The 15,000-nt window shown below is 47.9% G+C and overlaps 3 protein-coding genes across 3 annotated transcripts in view; all 3 read right to left on the bottom strand.

Annotated features, from left to right (window-relative positions):
• Positions 1-427, bottom strand: part of gfm1 (G elongation factor, mitochondrial 1) — a 14,247-nt gene extending 13,820 nt beyond the window's left edge. Inside the window, exons 1-2 of the mRNA XM_027019820.3 lie at positions 236-427; positions 5-157 (exon numbers count right to left, since the gene is read on the bottom strand). Of these exons, the coding sequence (XP_026875621.2) occupies positions 5-157; positions 236-310 (228 nt within the window). The 5' untranslated portion in view covers positions 311-427. The remainder of the gene's footprint in view (positions 1-4; positions 158-235) is intronic.
• Positions 428-1,331: 904 nt separating this feature from the next.
• mlf1 (myeloid leukemia factor 1) lies at positions 1,332-9,943 on the bottom strand. The gene is made up of 7 exons (XM_027019818.3): positions 9,798-9,943; positions 9,073-9,235; positions 3,496-3,585; positions 3,268-3,393; positions 2,993-3,152; positions 2,662-2,812; positions 1,332-2,101 (listed from the first exon to the last, which is right to left on the bottom strand). Exons 1-7 carry the CDS (start codon positions 9,842-9,844, stop codon positions 2,020-2,022), a joined length of 819 nt encoding a protein of 272 aa, XP_026875619.2. The 5' UTR covers positions 9,845-9,943; the 3' UTR covers positions 1,332-2,019.
• A 1,476-nt stretch (positions 9,944-11,419) lies between these two features.
• Positions 11,420-15,000, bottom strand: part of rsrc1 (arginine/serine-rich coiled-coil 1) — a 125,135-nt gene continuing 121,554 nt past the window's right edge. The window contains exon 10 of the mRNA XM_035528646.2: positions 11,420-12,255. Coding sequence (XP_035384539.1) covers positions 12,163-12,255 — 93 coding nt within the window. The 3' untranslated portion in view covers positions 11,420-12,162. The remainder of the gene's footprint in view (positions 12,256-15,000) is intronic.

The following is a 15,000-nucleotide window of genomic DNA, read 5'->3' as shown; positions in this document are numbered from 1 at the left end:
TCACCTCATGCATCTCGGCTATTCTCCCCGTGTAGTACAGCACGCGCTCCGTTAACGTGGTCTTCCCGGAGTCGATGTGCGCGGAGATGCCGATGTTTCGGATCCGCCGGTTCGGGAGGGTTCCGGAGCAGCACGTGCGCCGGCTGCTGGCCAACACCTGAACACGAGACATCAATTTCAAACACGTCGAAACGCGCTCGCTACCGGACCGAACGGTGCACGCGCCTGCACGTACCTGTTTCAACGCCGCATTTCCTGTTTTCTGCAAGTCTCGCCGACTGAGAACCAAACCCGCTCTCCATAGCTGCATGTCAGCGTGAGTGTGTGTGCAGCGAGGGCTGAGGTTCCGGTTCCCGTTCCCGTGACGATGCGCGTCGATGTCAACCTGAAAGTCACGCCGGCTGGTCAGTGTCCAAACAACTTCCTGTATTACGGTGAGCGGCGCAGTGGCAGCGCGGTTCTCACAGCGCCGCCCAGCGGTGTGGAGGGACCGGTTTTACAGCACGCAGGCTGATAGTGTAACGTTCAATGCATGCTAAGAAGGAAAAGGTTTTTCACTGATAGTGTTTTAATATAGTCAAATCGAACCTTATTCGTGACACAATGCACACACAGATTAAACGCGGTCACATATACTTATGAATAACGTCTGTGATCAGAAACAGGCCATTCATCAAAGAGTCCAGTGGAGGCTGGCATGACTGACGTACAGTCAGCAAGCTAACTTCAGAGTACCTGTAAACATTGCCTTAAGATATACGTACTGCAACCCCTCATATACGGTATCGGCTGCTAGTAGGTCCACATGGAAAGTTGGAGGTCCTCGTGTTTTGTGCTCTCCAGACAACCCCACTAAAGGTGAAGAATATATATGGTACACATACCACACAGGCAGTGGTTAGTGTACTTGACTTGGTACTTGACTCGTAATCAGAAGGTTGCTGGTTTAAGTCCCACCAAGTTGCCTCTGATGGGTCCCTGAGCAAGACCCTTAACCCTCAATTACTCAAGTTGTACTCAGTCATAACTGTAAGTCGCTTTGGATAAAAGCGTCAGCTGAATGCCATAAATGTACACACGCACTTGTGTAAACTGTAATAACTTTTGGAGATGTGAGATGGGGGCAGAGCAGAGCAGGGTTGAGTTGTGGGCAGCAAGGTTTTACATGGCATGGACTCACATCCCTGAATCAGGGCATCTGAAGACCAGAGCTCGCGTGAGTCTGCACGTCTGCAGATCACAGCTCACATGAGCAGACTTTCTCAGCTCATGGTCTATGATTTTGCCCCTTTAATGGAATAGTTGATGAACAGCTTTCAGAAAAACTCGAATGCCTTACAGAAAGGTTTTATTGATCACAGTATCTAGCTCACTGATTCGTCAGTTGTTATCATGTTTGATTTTACACCTCACTTTCGTTTGGAAAACATCTCTGTAAAACAACAGCTGAGACACAAATGAACATAAAACTGAGCAGCTGAAAATCAGAACACTAATCAATCACTGTGATCAATCACTGTATAAAAAGGCTCTTGGTTTGTATCATTACTATTATTACTATTTATAAATGTATACAGCAAATCATACTTTCCCAAAAAGTACAGCTGTAAGAATCGATTACACACAGGTATGTTAATCATAAGTGCATTTTAACACTATTAACACTTCCGTGTTTAAAAACTAGCAAAAGAAACAAACAGCATGGGAGAAGAATCAACAGCGTTCCGATATCTGGGAAAGACAAACGTATGCTCCTTAGGAAGGAAGGAAGGGGTTGTTTGCTTTTGGAAACTACTAAAGATCCACAGGCCTGTTTGCCTTTATGTCGCATTACAGCGATGTAACCCAGTTCATGGAGTGGCGGGAGAGATCTCTGCTGTCCACGGCAGTTACAGTGAGAGGGGTGTTTACGATGCAGGATCCTACGGCAGGGAAGCAGAACCACTGCTGTGAGAGAAGCGCGGAGAAGCTGCAGGGAACTCCAAAGAGTTTTATTTCAATCTCAGCAATTCTGTTCTTTTACTTCTTCACACTGGAGCTTTGGAAGTTGAGCTCCGACACGTGTGTTTTCCTCTCGCTGTCCGGAGGGGTGGCTGTCTCTCTGGAGGAGCAAAACAGGAAAGCATGAAGAAGGGTCCCTCCACACACACACACACACACACACACACACACACACACACACACACACACACACACACACACACACATGCACGCACGTAGGCACACGCACGCATGTAGGCACACGCACACACACATGCAAACACACATGCACACAAAGCTCAGCTTTTATATTTCTTAACTAAATCATCGCTTTTTTGGTATTTCGAAGAGAGTCGTCACTTGAATACAGAACAAGGAAATTTTTAGTCAGTGTATTTACACACTCATAAGTTTCATACAGTGTCATACGAAGGTCAGATCATACCCCACTATCTGATTGGCTGAAACGTTCTCCATGCACTGTTACACCAGATGACATTTTTTCCCTCCATACCTGTATCACAGGGTTGATGCCAGTTGCTAAGAAACCAGAGTGGTCAGTTTACTCTGACAGTGACTCTGATACTCAAACATGACCCAGTGATTTGAGCCTTCTGTGGTTTCTCTATTCTCAGTGTTACTGCAACACAAGTCCACTAGGGGGCGCGTTTTCCTGCTGACCTTAATGTGCTGCTGGCTTTGTGGTCAGGGCCGGTGATGGCCACCCGCCTCACGGCACGGGCCCCCGGCGCCTGAAGACGTCCAGCCGGAGCGGCGCGCTGGAACCGGGAAATCTCCCTCTGCCACTCCTCATCAAAGGCCTGGGCTTCAGCTACAAAGGTCAAAGAAAGTTGGGGTCAGAGGTCAGGGCTGTAGCGTCGAGATTTGTGCACACGTTGAGAATAGCACAACTGTCCAAAAGTGACCTTTGGTTTTACTTCCTGTTACAGCGGGATACGTATGTAAACCTGGAGAAAGCCATACAGTGTCTCAGACACACGCACACACTCACTCTCGTCCATGTTCTGGAAGTCCTGATTAAACTCTCTCTCTCCGGTCTTCTGATTGTGCTTCCTCTCGATGACGTGGCCCCTGTCCTGGATGTGATGGCCAATAGACACCTTCTGCAGTCCACTCTCAGAGTCTCTCAGAGATCGGCGTGTCTCCTTAATCTACACATGAGCGTGTACACAAAACACACACACCAGCACGCTTGTGAAGCTCTGTCCTGCTCCCTGTAGCCTAGATTTAGGGGTTAAAGGTCAGGCCCCGCGATAGAGCACTCACCCCCCCGGGGGCGCAGCGGGTCTGCGAGGACGCCTGGAACACCTTGGCGGGCTCGTCTCCCACTTTAGAGTAGGTGACGACAGAGGACGACCTGAAGGCGTGCGTACCGGAGTCCGTGGACATGTCCTGGAACCCAAGAGAGGGATTTTAAAGTAGAAACAGCATCTCTCCAGCAGGCATGTGCAGTGGGGAGGATGCTGATAAGGGGACGGCTGTGGAGACACTCACAAAGTTCCTCTGCCTGTCCTCCATCCTGGTTCTCATTCCCACCATCATGCTGTCCATCATACTGAAGGGGTTCCTGAAGAAATCCATGTCCTGCCACGGGTTAGGGTGGACAAACGCACACACACAAGGTCAGTCCCTGAGTACTCGCATGCATTAAGCCATTATGGATCAATTAATTTCAGGTAAAACAGATAGAATAAATGATGTATATATGTAGTAATAAACATATATAAACAAGGCTTAGAGGATGAACAGGGCATGAATAAACAAGTTTCTGCACCTGTGGTATTGTCCATGCTTTCTCTTTTCATCTCCCTCCCTCTCTCCCTCCCTCCCTCCCTCCCTCCATCCCTCCTTCTCTCCGTGGTGATCTGTCTTAGTCCTGGGTGGCGTCCTCACGTCCGTACCATTCCTCAGCCAGAACCAGCCTCTCCATCATGTCCCTGTGGTGTTAACATGTGTCCTTTTGCACACATGCAGGTGGTGGGGTACTGCACCCCACCGAGCTGCTAACGACCCCTGACCCCCAAACCATGGCTCTGCACTTCTGAGAATTCAACACCCACTGGACCTGTGAAGATGTCGGTCCGGCTGGGGATGTCGGGCCCAGGCCGGCTGTGTGGATAGAGTCATGCCACTGAGCTGGATGTCAGAGGGATAATTTGGGATGCCTAGGATTAGCTAGGATGGCCTTGTTCTCATGGCCAAGACAGAAGGTTAAATCTGACCCTAGATTAGGTCTGATTCCAAGAGTTACTGCTGCTGTTTATCCTGGAATTCCAGACAAGTCCTGCAGGCAAGTGCCACGCTAGCAGAGACCTACACACATACACTCCAATACACACACACACAGACACACACACGTGCACGCACACAGACACAGTCACTCACCAGCACTCCCACGCACGCAAATTCAGACACACACAAATCACACGGGCACCCATGCACGCCCGGCCACACACACACTCATACAAGCACACAATGAATCTGGACAAGTGCTAACAAATTATACAGTAATCTACTGGTAAACTAGTTATCGTAATCTACACCACCATTTGAACACTGGCAGGACTGGGTGTGATGAGATGGGAACCACAGCCAACCTCTGAGCGGCTCTCTACGGATCAGACGGAGGTGACGCGCGTTACAGTCAGACGGAGGTGATGATCTGTCTCCTTTTATATGTAAAGCAGCACTTACAGGTGACCTGTGTTAGACCACTGCCTCTGGAATTCAGTCATTTTCTTTGAACTCGCAAATTTTCCCTTTCTCTGACTGTCTCTTATTTAAAAGTCATTTGAAAAATTTGAAAGTCATTTATTTGAAAGCTGAGTCAGTGAACACAGTACCAGCTGAGCTCGAACCCTTCAAACAAACGTTTCACATTCTTGAAAGTGTGTGAAATGTGAAGCTAATGTTAAAAATGTAAAAAACAACACTGATCCCAGATCAGAGGGAGCACACTCTTGATGAGGGTAAGGTCTACACAGACAGCTGAATGTACATGGAAGAAACTCTGCACAAGTCTTAAATTCAGTAATAATAATTTTCTTAAATTAAATTCTGATAAAAATTAATAATCTTAAATTCAACATTGATAAATCTGAACCCATTTGAATTGCGTCCCCAGCCTCTCTGGATTAGCAGACGATCCCACACAGACTATCCTGGATTTGATCAGGTCCTCCGTAGCTCAGATTACAAGCGTCCTTCCACTCCATGATTTGAGTCACGCTTTCTCCCTTGTCCATGTTTTTCACACACCTGCAGCTCTGCTCTGTCCGTTCTGCATGAGAAGACGTTAAAGAACAGAGTTCAGAATGCACCTTGTGCGGTTCGTGTCTGTTCCACCTTTAAGGAGCATGGAACCAGTAACTTAACTAGTTACACCGGCTTCCTGTTCCCATCTGCATACAGTACAAAACACCTCTTTTAGTCTGGAAGTTCCTTCATGCTCTGGACTTTTTGATCTTCTCTGTGTGTGTATTCTGACTCACACTCAGTTCTTTTATTATAAACTCAGTGGTTATAAACTCTTTAATGCAACTTTTCATATGTTCATTAAAGATAACACTGCACTACCGTATGCAAGATGCCTGACTGTTTCCTGTAGGTCCAGAGACGGAATGTTATGCTCCAGGAATATCGCCTAGCTCAGACAAGGCAACTGCACAGGTCAGAGTTCACCTCTTACTGTAGCAGTGACGCAGAACTGACTTCCACGTTTTTTTCGCCCGTTCCAGACTGATAAACTACACCGGGTGTCTTGTTTGGCTTCTCCTAGCGACTCTATCGCCATGGTAACCCTGTCTTATGTTTTTTTGCTTCGCTTGCTTGTTATTCTTCCCCTCGTTTGAGTTTCTATGTCTTTCATTAATGACACCTGTTTCTAGTTCTGTGTTAATGTGTATGAAGCATGTGTTTGCTGTTTTCTTGCTGGCCATTGTACTAAGCCTGCCTTAGGATATGTCATTAGTTCTAGCCTGTGTTCTGTGTTTTTCGCTCTCAGTCTGCTTTTCGTGTTGTGGCTTTGATATCATGCTCCCTGGATCGCTCCATCCACCCTGATTTTGGATTTGCAGAAAATAAATCTCGCTCTCAGTGGTGGCATCTGTCTCATGTTCTCTCCACGTTACAACAGGGGTCGCGACTAACTGGGTGTGGTGGTAGTTTAGCAGTTAAGATATTAGACCAGTAACCAGAAGGTTCAAGCCCTGCCCAGTTACCTCTGTTGGGCCCCTGAGCAAGGCCCTTAACCCCTCAAAGTGTATTCAGTCACAACTGTACGTCCTTTTCCGATAAAAGCGTCCGAATGCCGTGAATGTCAATGACGCTCTAACGCAGGGTCACTCTAGATGATACCAGGGACACAAAAGAGAACATTTGAGTTTAAAAATAGGAAACCCTAAACTCTCTCTGTGAGAAATGGAAGACCTTTAATGCAGAAACCTATCACAAGATTGTAGATCAGCCCCTCTGAGACAAGAGCTTCAGGAAACCATTTCTGCAACTCAAATTTTAGTCGAGTTAAGTTACATGCAGACAGAGTGAAGTAGCTATTGAAGGTTTGAAGGAATTAGCTGTAGTAGTGCGTGTGTTAAAACACTCGTCAGGAGAGTGTGCAGAAATAAAAGCACAAGTGTGGATGGTCAGAGAGAGCAGTGTGAAAACAGCTATGCTTAAACTGTGTGTGTGTGTGTGTTTTTTATATATATATATATATATATATATAAATAAAAGTATATGGGGTGTTGAGGGCATCACAGTCTTTGCAAAATTGGCAACTGTCAGTACGGATCATTCAGGCATTTCAGGGCGAAGCAGTCGACGGATGCGGTTCTAATGAGAGCAGGAGTCCCGCGAGTCCCGCGTCAACTCCAGTGAAAGGTCACAGCGCCCTTGAACCGCCTGTGGTTCACACAGAGGCACCAAGGGCTAACCTCGTCCCTCAGGAGGAGGACACAGCCATGTTTAAGGCACATGACTACGTTTAGAAGTGTAAAACACAGAGCACAGATAAAAGCTTTTGAATTAGCAGGCACTATTTTGGGTGAGAGGTCTGAGCTTGGAGCTCTGTGTGTGTGTGGCCCTGCTGACTTGTGTTAATGGCCCATTTTTGCTGTGCTTCCTCACTGCATCATGTATCTTCCCAAATCCGGATCCTGTTTTGCTGGGCGCAGTGGCCCCTTTATGCAGTGGACACCGGACTCCCGAGGGCCAAAGGAAAAGGGGCAAACAAAACAAGCTCGGTGGGGGAGAGGCTTCCGAGAACGACCAAAAACCCCAACAAGCCTGTAGATGACGCCGTAACTCGTGGGTCAGGTTACCACAGCGACACTGCAGCGCATGGTGCAGTGCATTGCATCATACAACCATTTCATGCCGTGAGTTTATGAAAAAGCGTCTTATGATAAGACAGGTTAAGATATCATACAGATAAGGACGGTGACCAAGATTTCAACGTGATAGTCCCAAAATAGTCCTGACTAAACCCTGGACATGTTCATCAGATTAGTGGATGGGCTGTTTGTGTGTGCGTGTGTTTCTTTCCTAAAGAAAGATTACCACATTTGATACTTGAGCTTGTGATGACCCAGCAGGGGTCCAAGGCATGTGCGAGGACACTAAACACAGAAACACAGCAACAGACACAAACACACATCCACATTGGGTCGCAGTGTCCCCTATGACCTAGACTAAGACAGCAAGACCAAGACACGACTAGACTAGACTAAGACAGCAAGACTAAGACACGACTAGACTAGACTAAGACAGCAAGACTAAGACACGACTAGACTAGACTAAGACAGCAAGATTAGACTAAGACAGCAAGCAGCCAGTGCTACAACCCATCCACTTCTGACCCCAGACAAACCCGGCAATCCCAGACTCACCAGTCCCAGTCAAAACCCAGCCATCCCAGACTCATCAGCCACGTCCCAAACGAATCACGACCCAATTCAGTTGACCTTTAAGCTCTTTAGCTCCTTTCAGCGGATCAGAGAGGACTGTGGTATCTGATAAAAGTAATTACCAGGAACACAGGATCACCCGCAGCTGGAGTGTTTAGCAGACACCTTCCAGCGCCAGACAAAGAGAGGGGCCGAGACGGACTGCTTCTCCTCACGGCCTTAGTGCCTTTACATCAAATGACGAAGTTGTACTACTTTTGGTAAAGTTCATCATGTTACCTTTTTATTTTCATTAGGAAAAAACCTGAAACGAGTGAAGTTTCCAACATTTGTTGTCTTGTTCACCATGTGAAACAGAAAAGCCTCATGGGAATGACCTCTGACCTCTGGGAGAGTTCAACACTCGCATTTCTGGACAGAATTTCAATTTCTGGCAGCATCCTGAATTTCTGAATGACTGGACGTGCGCCTGCACCCAGACACGTCCGAAGAGACGGCAATGGCATGTGGGACCCAAGACCGCCTAAAGCAGCGTGTCAGCGGAACAAAGTTGTGCAGGCAGTTAAAAATACCCCCCAGGGCTAAACTTAGCTACGTGGGGGGCAGGGGAGACTGCCCCTCCCCTGCAGTGCACACTAGCTGCTCCAGCAGTGAAGAACCTCAGGTTACACTCGCATGGCAGGTCGCCATCAAAACCTTGGTAACCTCCCCACGCCAGCACTCATATCTGAATTGCGGCTATGTACGGATGTGAGACATTGCTGGACGGCCGGACACGTGTCCGGGTCCTTCCGCACATCTGCCAGGACAGAGAGTAAGAGGATTTGGAATACTCGCCAAGGGAATTGCGAGCATCCAGCCCGGAGGGCTGAGCCAACACAGCAAAGGGTACAGGGATCAATGTGTTTCGGCATGCGTGCAACGTGAGAGCCAGGCCTCGACCCACGAACACACACACACACACACACACACACACACACAAGCCCAAAGACTTGGATAACTAAATCACATCTGTACCTCGTTTTCAAAGCAGGTGTGACATACACATCTGAAAATAGATTAAGTGACTGACCACCATTCACATTTTACCCGGACAGCCTGGATTGCCTTTTATGACTGTATAATAGCCAGGCCTGCGGCTCACTCACGCTGCACCGGTACTCACTCTGTGGTCGGTGCGGGCGGCCAAGCTCCTGCCGGCCTGGCCCGCTCCCCCGCGACCTCCGTTCCTGCCATCTGTGATACTCGGCATCAATCCAGGACTGAAAGGGTCCGCAAAACCCCTCATCATCTGCCGCATGCGCTCGTGGTGCGCCTGGAACGGATCGCTACCAAACGGAGAGGGGCACGAAACGGCAGTCAGGGACCGTGAGGGATAATATACGGGAACGTGTCATGTGTTAAAAATCAGAGAAGATGAGACAGAGAGAGAGAGAAGAAAACCGACTACACGAGAGATCGTCACTAATGTAAAGTGTTAATGATTCCAATTGGAGATGCCTGGAAGCGCATGCAGGCCAAACGGAGGCCAAATGAGGTCACTTTGAGCGCGCGATCCCGCAGTTTACGCGCAGCCTTCATCACTGATGACTGGCGCGTTAAACCGCGCGGGGCTGAACAAGGCCATTTGATCTGTTGGCAGCACGCAGTCACCCCGCGAGACTGTTCACAAACACAGAGGCGATTCCGCGTGCGGCCGAGTCGAAAACGTTCACGTCCGCGCGTCTGCATTACCACGCGGTACCCAACACACCTGCATTCGTAAGATCGCGCGCTAACCACCGCCTCTGCAAACTAAAGAGCCGACTGGAGTTACTGCACATGCATGCACGAGCACGCGAAGACGAGTTTAAGATGTGCGGAGACGCACGAGACGTAGACGCCGCTTACGCAAAGCGCGGGTCCTCCTCCAGGTCCCTGAGCACGCTGCTGAACATGTCCGCGCGCTGTAGCTCGCTGCTCCGCTCGTGAGTGGCGCACGCAGTTACTAGCCACGCATTTACTATCGACACGCGCGACACGGCCGCGGGCCGCGTGACCTGCTTGGAAGCTTTCGATTGGCTGGCTATTACTGGGTCCTGGCTCGTGCTGGGGGTGTCATGGCAACGTGGTGCCTCGGGCTAGGGTACTTTCTAGAAGTCTGCATTAAATAGTGACTTTACAAAGGCGACTCTGTCTCACAATAACAATAATGTTTAAAAAAACATCACTGATGAATCGTTATTGAAGAGTTTAAACTTTAGAAGAGACCGAGAAAAGGCAGCGCAATAAGAGCGCGGATACGGCAGCTAATTACCATTAAATGTAAACATCACAATGTTCTTGGACAATTGAGTATTCATACCAATTCAACTGAAATCGATTGACATGAGCGTGACGAAACCAGCAGACACCTGCTGGAAGACACACACACACACACACACACACGACAGTCTTGTGCACAAACAAATGAGAAAAACATACGCACACACAAGAAACACAAGACACACGAGATAAACATACAATACATGCACAAGAAACACACGAGAAACTGTTTCTAGATCTTCCTAAATTCAAGACACTAAATAAATATTCAATACACACTAAATAAAAATAAAGATGCAGACTCTGGAATTAATTGAAGATAAGAGCTGGTCCCGTCTTTATTCTGAGCTCAATGTTACAAACGAGGCGTTGTCTGGAGAATGTCTAACAGTCTCAGGTGGGCGCATCTTTTATACATTTTCTTCAGCACCATTTTCATTTTTCATAACTTGTCCAGCTTCCACTATTGTTCTCCAAACCAAACATTATTCATTGTATGCAAATTGATATTCCACACTTACACCAACCAGTTCTTGGTGCCATTAGGTTCACCCTGAACTACTTCTATTTTTTTTAAAGGCGATCATATTCTATATCACCAGCTGCCCATATTGGTTCTTCCAGTGATGTCCATATTGTTACTTGCGGTGCTTGGCCGGATGTCCCATCCTTGAACCAAGGCTCCCCCTCGACTGAGGCCCCTAAGGACCTGTCATGGAGGCCCCCTGAGGATTTACACTGAAGCCTACAGAGGCCTTTCCTGCATGAAGCCAGTTTATTCTGGACCATCCATATTTTTACAATATCATTTTATTACCTCAAAACACACACAAGACTAACACACACATGAAACACATATGAGAAACAGAAACACACACACACACACACACACACACACACACACACACACACACACACACACACGAGAAACAAACACACACACACACACAAATACCTCATATCTGGTCTCAACCAATAAAATAAGAATCCCTTTGGTGTCTGAGTCACTAACGCCTCATCTGTTCATTATTTCGGTCTGCACCGTCTGGGCCAAGACTCCAGACTGGGCCTCAGTGCAGAACCACCCTAAACAACAGGTCATACATCTCCGCTGAGGTCAGAGGTCATCGTGGTCTGACCGCTACTGCTACACATCCATGTAACTGCACAGCACTTCCAGAATGAAGAAAAAAGATGAGGACAAACCCTTAAAAGAGAGAGAGATTTTATTTTGAAAACATCACAGAAATCAAAAACTGCAAAATGAGGTGGAACAGTCAAAATATTTAATGTAAAAAACAAAGACCTCATAACACTTTTACCTTCACTGGGAGGCCAAAAACTCTAAAGTATAATGACATTCATTTGTAAAATAAGAAAAAAACATCTTAACTTCCTTTAAAATGTTTGATTTGCATTTAGACATTTTTCCTTTTAGTTTAATTTGCGTGACTATTTAGAGGGACACACACTACATATACAGCTCCGTCTGGTCTGGAGGACTAACTAGTCAAGAAAATCCAACATAGTAGGTTGGGAATTTCAGTGAGATTTCAGATTATTATTGTGTGATGCTCTAAAATTTGGAATAACATCATTTTAGATTTTCCAAATAACAATTCCAACTTTTTGTGAAACTTCACGGTCAGATTTTTAGGATTTTTAAATCCTTAAAGGAAACACGACAATACTGGCATCACTCTCGTAACCAGCAAGCGGTCACACAGAAGAGTGTCAGGATGTGAAGCCTGAAAGGTGATGAAATAACCCGTCTGTAGCGTGAAGGACCCTCAATAAAGCAGTTTTAGCTCTGGGGCAAAACTCACCACCGCTGAACAAGAGAGAGATCACACCTGGTTCTACGCAAACGGAAACATAAATATGTGGTGTTTCTGTGGAGTGTGTGGGAAGGCTGGGGAGAGACCGGGGAGAGACCGGGGAGAGACCGGGCTCAGGGCACGGGGCTCCCCATGAGCCGTTCCTGACGCAGTGACAGGAGTCGATTTAGCCAGAGCGTCTCCGCCTCGCCCTTGTCCAGGAACAGCTGTGGGAGAACCAGTGTCAGTGAGGTTGAGCTCAGGACCGCGCTTACACATGCTGTCCAGCAGGGGTCGCTGTTCTGCCACATCACTCCGAGCGTCATTTAACTGCTGCGTCGGTTAGTGAATTGCAGCTCTGGCTCAGATGAGGGTCTGTCTATGGGGTTACGCGGTTCCAAAACCCTGCAGTTTTACTGCGGTTTACCCATGTCGCCACCTGCAGCATAACTATGTCTTTGCTTTCTTTTTTTATTTATCATCACCACCACCTCCAGACGCACGCAGACACACGCAGACGCACGCAGACGCACGCAGACGCACGTCTAGGGTAAAGCTTAGGGACATATATTATTATGTATATATTAGGGGTTAGGGTGGAAGGTCAGGCGGTCAGACCCTCATGCTGAGACGAAAGAAAATAAAAGATGACCTTGAACCCCGGAATTAGAAAAAAACGTGAAATCAGGGTTTAACTTGCACATCCGTTCGGCACAAATTCCTGTTTCACGGTTATAACGACGGCTCACTGGTGCCCAGTTGTTCGTTAAGCTCACATCTCGAGGCTGGCTGGCGTTAAGACCTTCACTCCTACCCAGAGTGCAGCACAAGCTTGTGGAATTTGACATAATCGTGAATTCCCTGCATGTCCCCGGCCTGCGCCACGTTCTGTGTAATCCACTTACAGACGAGTCTGCGTGTGCTTGGCAGGACGGCAGCGGTCTGTGGGAGCCATTATAACTGATCTTTCATATTGTTCCTTAATGCATTTCCAGTAGTGGGCTCTAATTGTCTGAGTTGCCTTAATATAAGACACTGGCTGGTTTGATTGGATTTGGAGAGAGGGAGGGGGAGGGGTGAACAGCGCGGCGTCGTACGCACATATGACAGCGTAATGCATAACAGTGATTTGGGTGTCAGAGAGAGGGTGGAGTGTGAGTGATTCCCGCATTAGGACGCCTTATGAGTTCCTTAAGTTTGGAAGTTGGAGGCTCGTCTCCTGGACTCATCAGTCTTTACTCTCATCCAAACAACGTGGAAGGCGTGAAATCAAATCTACGCCTGGGAAAGACTGATCGCTTCCATCCCACATGGGGGCTGGGTGGGTGTGAGTGAGAAGGAGTGTGTGTGTGTGTGTGTGTGTGTGTGCGCGTGCGTGCGTGTTGTGTGGGTGTGCGTGCGTGTGTGTTGTGTGGGTGTGCGTGCGTGTGTGTGAGTGTGTGTGTGCGCGCGCGCGCGCGTGTGTGTGTGGGTGTTGTGCGTGTGGGTGTTGTGCGTGTGGGGGGGGCTCTAGGTGAGGAGATAAGTACATAACTTATGTTGAGTTACAGTTTGTCCATAGTTCTCGCTGTAGGGGCTCTACTCAGTCACACATGCCAGGGCTCCGTGGTTGGCATGCCAACACACACACACGAACCCAGCGATGGTGTCTTTGTGCGTGTGACCTGATTCCTCGCATGTGATCTGTACGTAGGAGCTTCTATCGGCTAACACGATAGAAATTACCGTGGCAACAGTACACAGTGGCGGGCTAAACAAGCCTTGTGCATATTACACGCATACATCAGCCCACACGTCTGCACCCGTCACAGGTAACCCTGGTTACAGTGCTGTCAAGGCCGAGAGATCGGGGGCAGGAAGTTCTGTCCACCGAAATTACAGGAAGAGGCGAGTCAGAACACAGACAGACCTGTGGGGGACAGCTACGAGAAGACTGGACCTGTAGTGCACTTAACATGGGCTGTTATTATGAAGAAGCATTCATGTTACAGCAATAACAAAAAATAAAATATGAGTTAACAGACATATAACAGACATATTAGATGTATAAAGGCTTACAGTTCAGAATAAAGTGAAGTCAAGCAATGAACACAAACACACACTTACGCTGGGGTGGGCGAGTATGTGGATGTCATGAACACAAACACACTTACGCTGGGGTGGGCGAGTATGTGGATGTCATGAACACAAACACACTTACGCAGGGGTGGGCGAGTATGTGGATGTCATGAACACAAACACATTTACGCTGGGGTGGGCAAGCATGTGGATGTCATGAACACAAACACACTTACGCTGGGGTGAGCGAGTATGTGGATGTCATGAACACAAACATTTACGCTGGGGTGAGCGAGCATGTGGATGTCATGAACACAAACACACTTACGCTGGGGTGAGCGAGTATGTGGATGTCATGAACACAAACACACACTTACGCTGGGGTGAGCGAGTATGTGGATGTCATGAACACAAACACATTTACGCTGGGGTGAGCGAGCATGTGGATGTCATGAACACAAACACACTTACGCTGGGGTGGGCGAGTATGTGGATGTCATGAACACAAACACTTACGCTGGGGTGGGCGAGCATGTGGATGTCATGAACACAAACACACTTACGCTGGGGTGGGCGAGTATGTGGATGTCATGAACACAAACACACTTACGCTGGGGTGAGCGAGCATGTGGATGTCATGAACACAAACACTTACGCTGGGGTGGGCGAGCATGTGGATGTCATGAACACAAACACACTTACGCTGGGGTGAGCGAGTATGTGGATGTCATGAACACAAACACACTTACGCTGGGGTGGGCGAGTATGTGGATGTCATGAACACAAACACACTTACGCTGGGGTGGGCGAGCATGTGGATGTCATGAACACAAACACACTTACGCTGGGGTGGGCGAGCATGTGGATGTCATGAACACAAACACACTTACGCTGGGGTGGGCGAGCATGTGGAT

Source organism: Electrophorus electricus, chromosome 11 (genome assembly GCF_041902795.1).
Source record: "Electrophorus electricus isolate QZ-2024a chromosome 11, ASM4190279v1, whole genome shotgun sequence".
Taxonomy (NCBI): domain Eukaryota; kingdom Metazoa; phylum Chordata; class Actinopteri; order Gymnotiformes; family Gymnotidae; genus Electrophorus; species Electrophorus electricus.
Note: the sequence above shows the minus strand (reverse complement) of the source record. Positions and strands in the feature narration are given on the sequence as shown.

Coding starts and splice junctions, on each gene's coding strand:
- mlf1 (XM_027019818.3), bottom strand. CDS start 9,844: ATGTTCAGCAGCGTGCTCAGGGACCTGGAGGAGGACCCGCGCTTTGC. Junction 3,394..3,495: donor AGGACAGGCAGAGGAACTTT/GTGAGTGTCTCC, acceptor CTTGGGTTCCAG/GACATGTCCACGGACTCCGG. Junction 3,153..3,267: donor CCCGCTGCGCCCCCGGGGGG/GTGAGTGCTCTA, acceptor GCTCATGTGTAG/ATTAAGGAGACACGCCGATC.